This window comes from Camarhynchus parvulus, chromosome 6 (genome assembly GCF_901933205.1).
Source record: "Camarhynchus parvulus chromosome 6, STF_HiC, whole genome shotgun sequence".
Taxonomy (NCBI): Eukaryota; Metazoa; Chordata; class Aves; order Passeriformes; family Thraupidae; genus Camarhynchus; species Camarhynchus parvulus.
The window spans coordinates 4091120-4104813 of NC_044576.1; the positions used below are offsets into that span (position 1 = coordinate 4091120).

At 43.7% G+C, this 13694-nt stretch overlaps 1 protein-coding gene across 2 annotated transcripts in view; it reads left to right on the forward strand.

The window, feature by feature from the left end:
• Positions 1–13694, forward strand: part of PRKG1 (protein kinase cGMP-dependent 1) — a 369443-nt gene that overhangs the window by 224081 nt on the left and 131668 nt on the right. For both annotated transcript variants that reach the window (XM_030950731.1, XM_030950732.1), the window contains exon 4: positions 9163–9268. In XM_030950731.1, the coding sequence (XP_030806591.1) occupies positions 9163–9268 (106 nt within the window). The remainder of the gene's footprint in view (positions 1–9162; positions 9269–13694) is intronic.

A 13694-nucleotide genomic window follows, 5' to 3' on the forward strand; every position in this document is an offset into this window, starting at 1 on the left:
TAACCACTCTGCCAGCCAGGGAAATCCAGCCTCACCTGCACTGCTGGTGGGGTGGTTTGAGGAGCAACCTTTGGGGGCTCAGGGTTTTCCCCAAAGTTGATGTGTGACCTCTGAGGGAAGAACTGGGGACTCCTCTTGCAGGTGGGATCTGCATGTCTGAGTGGGAAGGGACCCACAGGGATCATCCAGCCCAGCTCCTGGCCCTGCCCAGACACCCCATCAGTCCCACGCTGTGTCTGGGAGCATTGTCCAAGTGCTCCTGGAGCTCTGGTGGGGCCCTTGGATGTGGCGTGGAAATAAAGGTGGGAACCTCCCTGTCACTGCCGTGGCACAGGGAGTGAGCCCACCCCGGCATTTGGGGGGAATTCATCTCCCAGAGGAAACAAACAGGCAAAAAGAGGAATTTCCAATTCTTTCTGTGCACCCTGGGGCTGTTTTCCCAGCCCTGGGAGTTGTGCATGGCTGAAACCCCCTGCAACAAAAGTTTCCCCAATTTCTTTATATCCCCCTTTCCCTTTGCAGAGAAATCCCTGATATTTATCATTTTTTCCCTCTCTTTTTGCCCATGAACAGCTGGATTTCAGCTGGATTCCAGCAAGCTTTGTGCTTTTTGCACTGCCAGTGGCTCTGTTTAGTGGTCTAGTGGTGGATCTGGGTTCTTGGTTGGTTCTTGAGGTCTTCTCCAGCCTTCATGATGGAGTCTGATCCTATGATTTTAGGATTCCATCTGCCTCCCAGATGGGGTTGGAGCAGCAAACGGGTGTTGATAGGAGTGCCCTCTTTATCCCCCACTCTCCATGTGTTGCTTTGCCACAGGAAGGGTTTTGCCACCTTGGTTTGGTTTTGGTGGAGAAACATCTCCCAGAGCTCCTACCATGTGTGATCCAAGTGCTGCTTGATCCAGACCTGTTCCTGCCACCCTGCAAAGTTCTCCCATGTTGACTTCTGGAGTAGACACCCCAAAACAGCTCTGAAGTGACAGGAGTGCCACCTTGGGGTGTCTGAACAGTTCCCTCCTGTGGTATTTTAGAATTGCCTTTTTTTTTCCCTTTCCCTGCTCCTCAGGACCTGCTGCTGCTGCTCTTTGTGCAGCCTGTGATGGTCCACGGCTCTCCAAGTGCAGGAGCAAGGAAAATCCCAGGGATCAGCTCATTTTAGGAAGAGATAGGTGCAGAGTTGGGAATAAAAAGCCAGTGGGCTAAAACACAACTGGATGTCAAACCTGACACGATACTGAGGCTGCACAGGAGCAGGATTGAATTAGAATTGGAGAATCCATCAGGTTGTAAATGATCTCCAAGCTGGCAGTGCCCAAGGCCAGGTTGGACAGGGCTTGGAGCAGCTTGGGACAGTGGAAGGTGTCTCTGCCCTGGGATTGAATGGGATTTAAGATCCTTCCAACCCAAACCAGTCTGGGAATCTGTGATGATCCTGTTATCCCAGATCTCCTGTGGGGATGGGATCTCCTTGGGTTTGGGATTTGTTGGATAGAGGAAGTCCCTAAAAACCCCAGCTTTTCCCCAGGGCACACACAAACCATGGGCAGTGGATTAATACAGCCCCCTTTGTGCTATTTAAGCACAGCAAAACTTTTAGGAGACCTTTATAAGTCAGGCATAACAGCCCAGGGATTTTACAGGATGGGACAGGTTTCCATCCAGTGTGGAAAACAGGGAATGCTCAGGAGAGAAAAATCTGAGCAGGGCTTATTTAATCATTGTGTAGGAAATGCTGCTCTTGGGAAATAAAGTGTTGAAACTCAAGGAATTACTGCAAAGTTCATTTAGCTAAATACCTCTTTTTAATCACACCAAGAGAAGCTTTTGTGTCGTTGGGGTTTCGAGCTGCTTCATGTTCCCAGGGTGCTGCCAAGCCCCACTTTAACTGCTCTGTGTTTCTCCAAATATTGGGATTGCAGCTCAAAGCTGGAAGTTTAGCTTTGTTTGCAGGTGGGAGCAATGGATTAAGTCTGTTTGGTGTTCAATTGCAGGTTGGTGGGCAGCATTTGGCAGGAAATGTGCAGCTGAGTGCGGGGCAAGGAGATAAAATCCTCACTCCTGCTGCTGAAGTTGTGCTGGGTGAAGTTCATTCCAGACTGGTTTGGGTTGGGAGCTCAAATCTCATCCTGTTCTACCCCATTCCATGGGCAGGGACACCTTCCACCATCCCAGGCTGCTCCAAATGTCCAACCTTGGGCACTGCCAGGGATGCAGGGGCAGCCCCAGCTGCTCTGGGCACCCTGTGCCAGGGCCTGCCCAGCCTGCCAGGGAAGGATTTCTCCCTCATATCTCATCTAAATCTGGTTTAAATGAGTAGATCTTAGAAACTTGAGTGAGTTTTGATTTAAATAGAGAGAAAATCTGATTTACACAACATCATTTTAGGCTTGGGAGAGAAAATAGAAGGTCAAGAACATGCCATGGCTTTCCTGTGTGATTATTTTCCTTGCAGCCTCTGAAGGGTGTGTGGTTTTTTTCTCCATCCCTTTTCCTGGTAAAACCAAATCCCAGCTGGAGAATGGGAGCCCCAGCCCTAGAACCTCTTGGACAAAGGACAAGAATTTGTCCCTGGGATGTACAAGTATCTCAGTGTTGTGATTATTTCCATTTTCTTCCTGTCATCTCTGTGGAGGGGATTGTGGGGTTCAGCTTCACCAGTCTTACAGTCACAGAATAATTCATTCTGCTGCTTTATTTTATATTATTTATTCCAAAACTCCTTCATTTCTCTGCGTGTCCTTTTGCTCAGCAGAATCAATCTGCTCCTAACATCCTGTAAAAAGAGACCTTTCACATTGTTTTACACCCAGACAGCTGCAATTTGGCTATTTTAGGGGCCATCACTTCAGAGCACATTTTAATTTTGTCCCATCCAAAGCCCAAGGGTTGTGGAGGGAAAACAAACTGCACTTTTTAGTTGCCTTTTTAGTGCTGTTCTTCCTGTTCCCTTTTTAATGGTCCCCCACATCAACTTCTCCATTCATCAACACCTTCCCTTCCAACCCAGGGCTGTGTTAAGATTCCCCTCTTTAATTGGGAATATTAATTTTCCTTGGGATTGGAACTCCTGTTGGCAAGGAGCTAGAACTGATCTGTGATCTCTTTTAAATGTGAATTTATTGCTTTTCTCATTCCCCTTTCCTGGCATGCCAGTGAGCCAATTTGTCCCAGGCTGAATCTCCCCCTTCCAGGAGAGATTTGTGTTGTTTTCCCCTTTTCCTTCCCCAAATAACTGGAGACATTTTCCCTCACCCCATTCCCACAGTCAGTGAACTAAATGAGTTCTTTAATTTGAGACTTCTGACCTGCCTGAGATCTTTTTTGGCTTTCCATTATTCTCCCCTCACACACACACCACTCTCCATCACACTCCAGATAGGATTTGGGAGCGTTTCTTGTGGCCTCCAGCTTGTTCTTCCTGAATTATTTCAGCTTTCAGTGTGCAGGACTGAAGAAGATTTCTGAGGTAGTTTGGGAGCTTGTACAAGGGTTAATTAAAAACCTGGGGAAACCTCTGTGTTGTAAGAATGTGAGAGGAGCAGAGCTGGGAGGAATAAGAGGTGACAGGGAAAGGTTATGTAAAATAACAGCTTGAAAAGAGCAAATCAGGATGGGTAATTAGCAGGGGTTGTAGTACAAGTGGTTTGAAATTCCAAGGAAAAATACCTGATGTAATTGAACACTTCCTTAATTAATCCCTGCCAGCACTTCTCATTAAGGAGTTTGGAGGCTGCAGGAGAGGATGGAGAGATTTCAGGGAGACAGCAAAGATTGGGAATGATGTTAGAGAAAAACAAACACCGGGGAAACATCAGGGGCCTTCAGTTGATCAAATCACCCAGGGTGAGGTTATTCCTGAATAATTCATGGGGAGTTTTCTGTGACATATTGGGACAGGAGCTTGGATTACTCCAAGAGAAATCCTAGGATCCTCCACAGCACCTGCTCCAGCTGATTGTGGCTGATAGATGTTGTCAGATCTCTTTAATACTGATAAATTCAATAGTTTCAGGTGCCTTTTTAATACTCTATTTATATTTATATATAATACTCCAGGTGGTTTTGTTCAAGAGCAGAGTTTGGTAATAACAATTTCCCTCTCTGTTTTTTTCCTTGGTGTTCTCTGATCTTCTCCAGACAGGTGTTGTTCCTAAGCAAACCTTACACACTTCCTTGGAATTTTTGGGCTTGCTGGAGCTGACTGGAGTGAAAGCTCTATTTTTTTAATACTCAGTTTATATTTATATGTAATACTCCAGGTGGTTTTGGTAATAACAATTTCTCTCTCCACTTCTTTCCTTGTCTTCTCTGATCTTCTGCAGGCAGGTGTTGCTCCTAAGCAAACCTTACACACTTCCCTGGAATTTTTGGCTTCCTGGAGCTGATTGGAGTGAAATCTCTATTTTTTTAATACTCAATTTATATTTATATATAATACTCCAGGTGGTTTTGTTCAAGAGCAGAGTTTGGTAATAGCAATTTCCCTCCCCGCTTCTTTCCTTGGTCTTCACTGATCTTCTCCAGGCAGGTGTTGTTCCTAAGCAAACCTTACACACTTCCCTGGAATTTTGGGTTTCCTGGGGCTGCCTGGAGTGAAAGCAGAGCTCCCTGGAGCTCCCACATCCTTCCTTCTTCCTTTCCTCCTGATGAAACCTGCATTTATCATTTGTCACCTCTGAGACCAGGGATTGAACAGCAGCCCAAGCATTCCAGGCATGGAATGGCCTTGGACACTTCCAGATCCAGGGGCAGCCACAACTTCTTTGGGAAATCCATTCCAGGGAGCAATTCCTTCCCAAAATCCCATCTAACAACCCCACCCCCTGGCAGTGGGAGGTTTTCTCTGTCTCTGCATTTATCCTCAGCCAAATTAAAATTACTCCTTCCCTACTGCCAAAACCTCCCTGAGGAATAATGGGAAAGGAGCTCCTGGAAAATGGGATATCAGGATGGAGCCATCCTTGTGCCAGTGCTGTTGTTAGATACTTGGGACAGAAACATCTGGGAATAAAGGAATTTATTCCTGCTGCAGCCATTGGATACATCCTCTCCATCACTCCATGCTGTATTCTGGAGCCTCCCTCATCATTCCCAGAGTGTTTGGTGGGATAAATCAATTCCATGTGCTCCTCCTGTTCAGTTAAATGTGCTTTTATCATCATTTCATACCTGAAACAGGAGGCACCAGAAACAGCTGGAAATGGCTGTGTTTTCCTAATATCCACAATATTCCCTGCAAAACTCAGCCCAGGTGAGAGGAGGGTTAAATAGGAGTGGAAATTTGATGTTCTGTCTGCCAAAAAAAGCCCTGAGGACACAAAGTTGTGGCAGTTCCTTTGCCTGAGGGCAGATAAACAAACAATTTTTGGGATAAAATAGCCCAAAACCCAAAGTGAGCTGATAAATTCCAGCTTGGTGTGCAAAGGAATAATAATTTTCAGGTCTGGTAATGCTGCCAGCAGCATTTGGGCAGGGGATGATTCACCTGATGATCCTTGAAAAAACTTGGGAAGGCTTCAATGAGCACATAAAAAACTTGGGAAGATGCTTAAAGAATGCAGGGCCATATGAATATTGCATTTCATTTGGGAAATAATGCCCCTGCTGGCTGCTCTGATTTCAAGGATTTTTTAATATTCAGGACTTCCCCACCTATCTAACATAAAATATATCAGATTAAATAACATCAAGAGTATTTAGGTTGCTCCTCTGTAAATATTTAAGTTAAAACTTCGCATTTCCCCCCTTATTTCACTGCCTTTGCATGTGAGGAAGGGAAAAAGGAGCTGATGATCTTCAGCCACTGGGTCCACAAGAAGAAATAAAGCAAAACAGCCCAAATTTTGTTCTTTGGCAGGCTGGGGGTGTGAAGGAAGTGTTGAAAATAAAGAGAATTAAGGCCTGGAGAGGTTCAATAATGAATAATCCCTGTTATTTAGAGATTTAGGGCTGTTCAGCCTGGAGAAGGGAAGGCTCTGGACATGGATGAACGGGCTGGGACATATTCCAGGTTTTGGGCTGGACTCTGCTTCCCTCTGTTCACCCCTTTCAATTGGGATATATTTTCATGTGTTCCCAGGTAAATAAATAGGAAGAAAAGTTTGGAAATAGCTCTTTTTGGAAAAGAAGTTCAAAACTGTTTATTGAGTTTTTAAATTTGCTTTAATCAGGCGTGTTGATGGAGAGAGGGGTTTGATTCATTTACTGAAATCATTGATTTAGATAATTTCAGTCAGCTTCAATCACAAATTAGGGCTTAACCATGGCAAGCATTTCAATTTAAACTGTAATGAAAACATCTCCACCCCCATCCAGTTCTGACCCAGGAAATCCTGATACTTTTGCCTCAGCTCTTCCCTGTTTCTCCAGCAGCATCTCTTTTGTCTTCAGCCCTTGAACCACAGCAGAAATCTGTCAGAAATCATAATTCCCATCAATCTCTTGCTCTTCTGTAAATATTTAACTTAAAATTTGCATTTCTCCCCCTTACTTCATTGCCTTTGCATGTGAGAAAGGGAAAAAGGAGCTGATGCTTCTTCAGCCGCTAGGTCCACAAGGAGAAATGAAGCCAAATGAAGAAATTCCCATCGATCTGTTGCTTCAATGTGCAATTCAAATATTCTGCAGGGCCCAATCCCCTCACCTGGAGAGCTCCTACAACTGCAGCCCCATAGAAATCACAGGTTTGGGCATCCCTGCCCAGACTCCTGGGAGTTTTTGGATGAGAAGTGATTTTATTGTGTGCTGTTCCAAAGATCAAACAGAGCCCCAGCTATGGCATTTTGCTGGGAAAAAAAGTGTAAAAGAGGCAATAAACTCAAATTGTAGCATCCCAGCTCTGATTGCAGGATGATGTTTCAGATTGTTGAGAAGGGAAACTCCTGTTGCAGACACATCTGCTTCCATCATTTTGTTTCTCATTTTCCTTTCTGGCTGTGCCTCCTGCAGTCAAGGAATGGAATATTTTATATTTTACTTCCAGCATCCAGCACAGGCTCTGTGGGGAGGGATGGGCCAGGAAATCTCTGTCTGTGTCTGCTCTAATTCCCAGTGGATGTTGAATTTGTGGGACACATCCCAAAGATATATTTTTCATCTCAAGGCACTCCTAAATGGATAACTTTGAAATCTTTAAAGGCATCAAATCCCACAAAATTCCTCCTGTTTCTTCAGCCCTGACAGGGGGTTCCAGCACAACAGGAGATGCTGCTCATGCTGATTATAAGGGTCCTGCTGACATTTAAATCTCTACCCTGATTAGCCTTTAGTAAAGCAGCTGTTTGTCATTAAGGCAGCAGAAATGAGAATATAAGGTGTGATTAGTGGTTTAATTAATACACAAGTGCATTGTCTGCACTTCAGCAACTTCCTGGGCTGCATGGACCTTGTGGGGGGCTGGTATGTGAATTTATTAAAATATGTAGGATATAACATAGAGATTGTGTGTGTGTGTGTATATATATATATATATATATAGATAAAAATATATAAATTATATATAAATTATATATCATTTATATATAATTTATATATTTATAATTTATTATTATAAATAACATTCTATATTATATATAATACATAATAGAATATATTATATTCTATTAATGATATTATATTAATATTTTAAATTTATAAATAATATATAATTTGTATATATTATATATATTTATATAATATATAATATAATTTTAATATATTATATAAATATATAATATAAATAATTTTATATATATTTTAGATATATAATTTATATATATTATATATAAATATATGTAAATAAATATATGTAACATGTATCTTATATATAGGATATCCTAAATATATAGGATTTTATTAAATTATATAGGATAGAACAGTGTGTTATGGCTCTAAAATGAGAAAGTAGCACTTCTCCACAATTCCTGACAGGGGATGTTGGGCTGTGCTGCCAGGGAACAGGGACAGGACAAGGGGAAAGGGCCTCAGGCTGGGCTAGGGGAGGCTCAGCTTGGCCAGCAGCAGGAATTCCTGCATGCAAAGGGTGCTCAGGCCTTGGCAGGGGCTGCCCAGGGAGCTTTGCAGTGCCCAGCCCTGCAGGTGTTTTATATTTTGATTATAAAACTAAAAATGCTTCTCCAAGAGAAGTTTCTGCATTGAAAACCAGAAGAGCCTTTAAGGGCTGTTCTGCCGTGCAAGTCGAGAAGAAATCTTTGAGTTTGCACTTTGAAGGTTTTTCTATCTTGCAAATGCAGTTAGGGATAAAAACTCATTAAGGAGGAGGTTTGGGAGCTGAAGGAGCAGCAAATCAAAGCCCATTCATTTCATGGATTTTATCAGTGAGAGTATTTGTAAATATTTTGCTGAAAGTCTCTTTGCTTCATTCTGTTTCCTGCAGTCAAACGGGGGCATGGGGATGGAATTTATTGCATTCACTGTCTGAAAAAATAAAAAGAAATTAATACAAGTGTAGAGGTCTTGGGAATAGTTTTAATCAAATTGTTTCTCTAAGGAGAAGCCCTATTATAAACTGTGTATACTCAAGCATTTATGGCTAATGCAAACGTCTAAACCACAGCTGAGATGAGAACTGGACCTTTCGGGGTTCTGCTCTCTGTGCACTGGTTTTCCCTTTTTTTTACCATGGAATTTTTTTCCCCTGAAGAACAGGATGTGGTGTTTGGTGAGTGACTCAGAAGTCTTGGAATTCAGCAGGGACCTGAAAAGTAAAGTTGGAAAAGAATGGCTCAAAGCCTCCCCAGCTGGGAGGTGGTTCATTATCAGGCTGGTTCATAATCAGGGTCGTTCATAATCAGGGCTTGGGTCTGGAAATTTCCTTGGGAGCAGGATGAAACCTCAGTGGATTTTGCTGGATAATGCACTAAAAATGTCCCAAGAGCCACTCAGGTTGTGATGAACTGACCCCAAATCCTTGCTCACCATTGGCCTTCCTAGATTTCTCCTCCTCTCAGAGCTGCTTCCCGGCTATCTTTCCAAAACCCCACATCCACCTCCTACACCAGGACCCTCCCAATCCTCTCAGTGCATGTTTCATGTCCAGCAGCTGAATTTCCTGGTTTGCAGTGTTCCCCATTCCCAATGCCATCGTTTTCCTCTGCAGTTCACAACAGGAATTTGGACATTTTTTTGCTAATCACATTTTCCCCTTGTCTTGTTTTTTTTCCAGCTCTCGTAAATGTGAAACTTTGGGCTATTGATCGGCAATGTTTTCAAACAATAATGATGAGGACTGGCCTCATCAAGCATACTGAGTATATGGAATTTTTGAAAAGGTATGGCACTTGTTTATTTATCCAAAAATCCCATGAAACTGCCGTCCTCTCTTGCCTTTTTATTTTTTGTGAGTGCAGTATTTGATTTGTTTCCTTCTCATCTCTTTCGGTTTTAATGATGATGATGATGATTATTATTCTGATGATTTTTATTTGCTGTTTGCCCATCCTCCTGAGAGGAGGGGGAGCTTTGCTGTGGGGGAGTTTCATTCCTGTTGTGAGTTATTCATTGGCAAAGAGTCCCAGAGCTGAGGGGTGAGAGACGAGCTCTCATATGAGTCATTCAAAGTGTGTCAGAAAAGACACATTTTTACAAAAAAACACCCTTTCAACGGAAAAACCTGGGGTTTAAACTGGTTCAGATCCATTGGGGGTGTGTTCTTGTGCTTCTGGAAGTAAAATGGGAGTTTTTAGGAAAGCAGAGCTTTAGTTTCCTATAGAATGCAGGTTGGATGAGTAACATAAACATAAAGACAGAAAATTTTTCACTCATTTAATTTGATTTTCCCAAAAGTTCCTTCAGAGATTTAAGGCTTGGAGAGGATCAGTAATGAATAATCCTGATTATTTGGAGAGCTGGGGGTGCTCCCCTGGAGAGGAGAAGGCTCCAGGGAGAGCTCAGAGCCCCTGCCAGGGCCTAAAGGGGCTCCAGGAGAGCTGGAGAGGGACTGGGGACAAGGGATGGAGGGACAGGACACAGGGAATGGCTTCAAAATGACAGAGTGGAAATTTAGATGGGATATTGGGAATTAGGAATTGTTCCCTGGCAGGGTGGGCAGGCCCTGGCACAGGGTGCCCAGAGCAGCTGGGGCTGCCCCTGCATCCCTGGCAGTGCCCAAGGCCAGGCTGGACAGGGCTTGGAGCAGCCTGGGACAGTGGAAGGTGTCCCTGCCCATGGCAGGGAGGGGAAAACAATTACAGGTTCTTTCCAATCCAAACCATCCCATGATTCTATGAAAAATTACTACATTTTACATATATTTTTTGCATATATTTCACAGGGGGTGGCATTGGATGGGCTTTTGAGGTCCCTTCCCACTCAAACCATTCCATGATTTTATGAAATCCCGTGCCACGGTGTAAGGAACAGAGAGTTCCTTACAGATAGACAGTGTTTCATGTCACCAAAATGATCCCAAAGGGAAGGAAATGTCAGGAATTGTAGGGAAGGGGAGGCCCAGGCCAATGTGAGGCTTTCAGCAATCCCAGTGCTACTCAGACATTACTAAGCTGTTACTACCCCAGCCTTGTCCCAGTTAGTATTGGAGAAGAAAGGGACTCAGGGAGATATTAACAACAATAATATTATTAATAATAAATGTTAATTAAGCTGTTATTAATAAAATATTTTCATTATTAAATTATTAGATTTTATATAATTATAATTTGATTGTTCTATAAGTATTAAATTACATAATTTTATAATTAAATTATAAAATTATTAATGGAATTATTAGTTTATACAAGTAGATATTATTTAAAATGTATATTATGTACCATGTATAATAGAAATATATATATAATATCTACGTGATTCAGAGGGATCTTTTAGGTTGGAAAAACCCTCTCAGATCATTGAGTCCAGCCATTCCCCCAGCACTGCCAAGGCCACCACTGACCATGTCCCCAAGTGCCACATCCACATGGCTTTAAATCTCTGCAGTGATGGGGACTCCACCACCCCCTGGGCAGCTGTGACCACCCTTTCCAGGAGGAATTTTCCCCAAAATCCCATCTAAACCTCCCCTGGGCCAGCCTGAGGCTGTTTCTCCTGCCCTTGTTCCCTGGGAGCTGGCGGTGAGCACAGTGATCCCCAGAGGAACCAGGAAGGTGATCCCATGGGACTGATGCTCTGGGGTGAGGGTGGCTGTAGAACGGGGAATTAATCCAAGCTGGGATTTGATCTGGGAGCAGAGTCCTGCCCAAGTCTCTCCTTGGCTGATCCCAGCTTCTCCTTGTGGGCTGGAATTCCACTGGGCTCATTGCAGGCAGGGATGGAAATACTCCTGGGAAAAGAATGAAACTCAGGTACTTGGTGAGGTCAGGGATTCCCTGGAGAGGGCCAGGAGCTCCATGGGGATGTCCCACAGCTGGGAAAGCATGGATGGCTGAGCTTTTTCCAGGTGTCTCTGCTGATGATTATCAACAACCCAGCTCAGGAGAGGAAACAGAACCTGCTGCTGTGTTTTAGGGGTTTAAAACCCATCCATGCCAGCATTAAAAACTTCTCAACAAACCTGAGAATAGGTTTGGGATCATCTCTGGGGTGGGAGCTGCTGGAGCAGGCCCCATGCTCACATTAAGCTTTGAAGCTCTGAGCTTTAATAGAGATTTTCCAGAAGGTTGTCAAGATTAATTTGGATTCAGGTCCTGCAGAGCCTGCCCAGCTTTAATTTTAAAGCAAATGATGTGAGGAGGAAATCAAGGAGTGTTTCCTCACTCGGTGGCTGTGCTGCTTGAACACTACCTGTGGCTCATTAGAAAGGCCTAAGGCGAGCAAATAAATATTTATTTTGTAAAATCTTACAGTTCCAATTTAGGAAAAGTATTTCTTCCATTTGGAGCAGCTGTAAGAAGGTCCTTAAAAAATGTTACTTTCCATTGGGTCTTCCACTTGGGCTCTGGGCATCTTTAGCTGTCTCAAGTTCAGTTTCAATCCTATATGGAACATGAAATACTCATTTTTAGATCCCATTTGCTACATTAAGTGTTCATTTTAAAATCTCATTTGCTACACTAAATGCTCATTTTAAAAGATGCTTTCCTTCAAAATGTTTCTAATGAACACCAGGATAAATCCTGAAAAGAAGGAGCTTGTTGATTGTTGACTTTATTCTTTGCTTTTGGGGGATTTGGGAATTTTTTTCCTTTCTTGTATTAATGCATGCATGCGAATGCTCTTGTTAAGAAATAAATTCAATAAAACATAAAGGTTTGAATGGTGCCTGCCCACAGACAAGTCAGTGGGGTTGGGCAGGATTTTTTCCTGCTGATATTAATCTAAAAAGTCCTTCCCTAATTGTGCCATTATCACAATAACAGAATTATCACCATCTCCAATAACAGATTTTCACATGGGAGCAAAGCACAGCCGAAATTAAACTTCTGGGGGTGAAGTGAGGCTGTTCATTTAGTTATTTTGTTTTATTCTCATTTATCCTGCTGCAAATAAGTGCAGCTGGATTTTCAGGGCTCTCTGGGAATATCACCCCAATGGCATCGTGGGTTTGCTGGAGTTTTCCCCAGCAGGAACATCTCACTGGCACAGGGCAGCTGCTGCTCCTTAGGGCCATCCTTAGGTGTCAATCCATTCTTCTGAAAGCCAGGAGAAAACCATAAAGCCAGGAAAAATCCATTTCCTGGCTGAGAAATCCAGGAGTGCCTTCCCAGTGTGTCCTGGGCTGGAACGCTGAATCCCACCTTGCTCCAAGGAGCTGTGCACTAAGAAAAGTTGGGATAACTCCCCTGACTGATCTAAAGCAACTGTCCTGGAGCAAGCAGCAAGTGAATGTCCTTTTTCTGAGGAATATAATTTTTCTGAGGAACCAGCCCATGGCTCCCTTCCCAAAATCATCAGATGATCCTTGATGGGATCAAAAACTGCCCTAATTCTGTGGCAGTGCCTGCTCCAAGGAGGGGCTGGAAAAGCCAGCTGGTTTTTGATCCCTGTGGGTACCTGTGTCTGGGTTTGAAAGACAGGTGTCTGCTGAGGAAGGCAGGAGCCTCCCTTGAAATGGAAAATGCAAACCCTCTCCCTCTGAATTATTGTAATTTTGACATTAAGGGGGCTCTCAGGCAAAGATATGGGAATAGGAATAACAGTTCTTTACTAGGAAAAATAAAATACAAATGCAATAGTACAAAAAGATAAACAGAGTCAGAGCATGCCCTGTCCCCTGTGTGTCAGGGGGTGGCACAGCCCCATCCCATGGGGGCTCAGCCCTCCTGCAGTGCCAGCTGTGCTGCTGCTGCAGCAGGGATCCTGCACAAGGGGGGAGTTTTCCTCTGCAGCTCCAGGGCTGCTGCAGATGGGCCTGGGCTCCCTCTGGCAATGCAGGGCAGCAGAAAGCTGCTCCTCTGGCAATGCAGTGGGCAAAGGCTGCTGTGGTGTGCCAAAGCTCAGATTGGATCCAGGTAGGAATGCTTGGCTCCTCCCCTGGGCGCAGCATCTCCCCATGGGATGATGGAATTGGATCAGCCATGCAGGGACACTCACTGGCCATGGACAGAAGATAATTAATAATTAATGGCCCATGAACAGCAGAGATCTCCTGGAGGGAGGATTGGGTGTGGGAGAGATAAAGAAAACTGCTCCACCTGGTTTTAACAGCTGGCCCATGAACAGAAGATATCCCCCTAGAGATATGAGGGATGAGTCATGGAAAAGATAAAGAACAGTCCCCCACCTGGTAATAGAATATATACT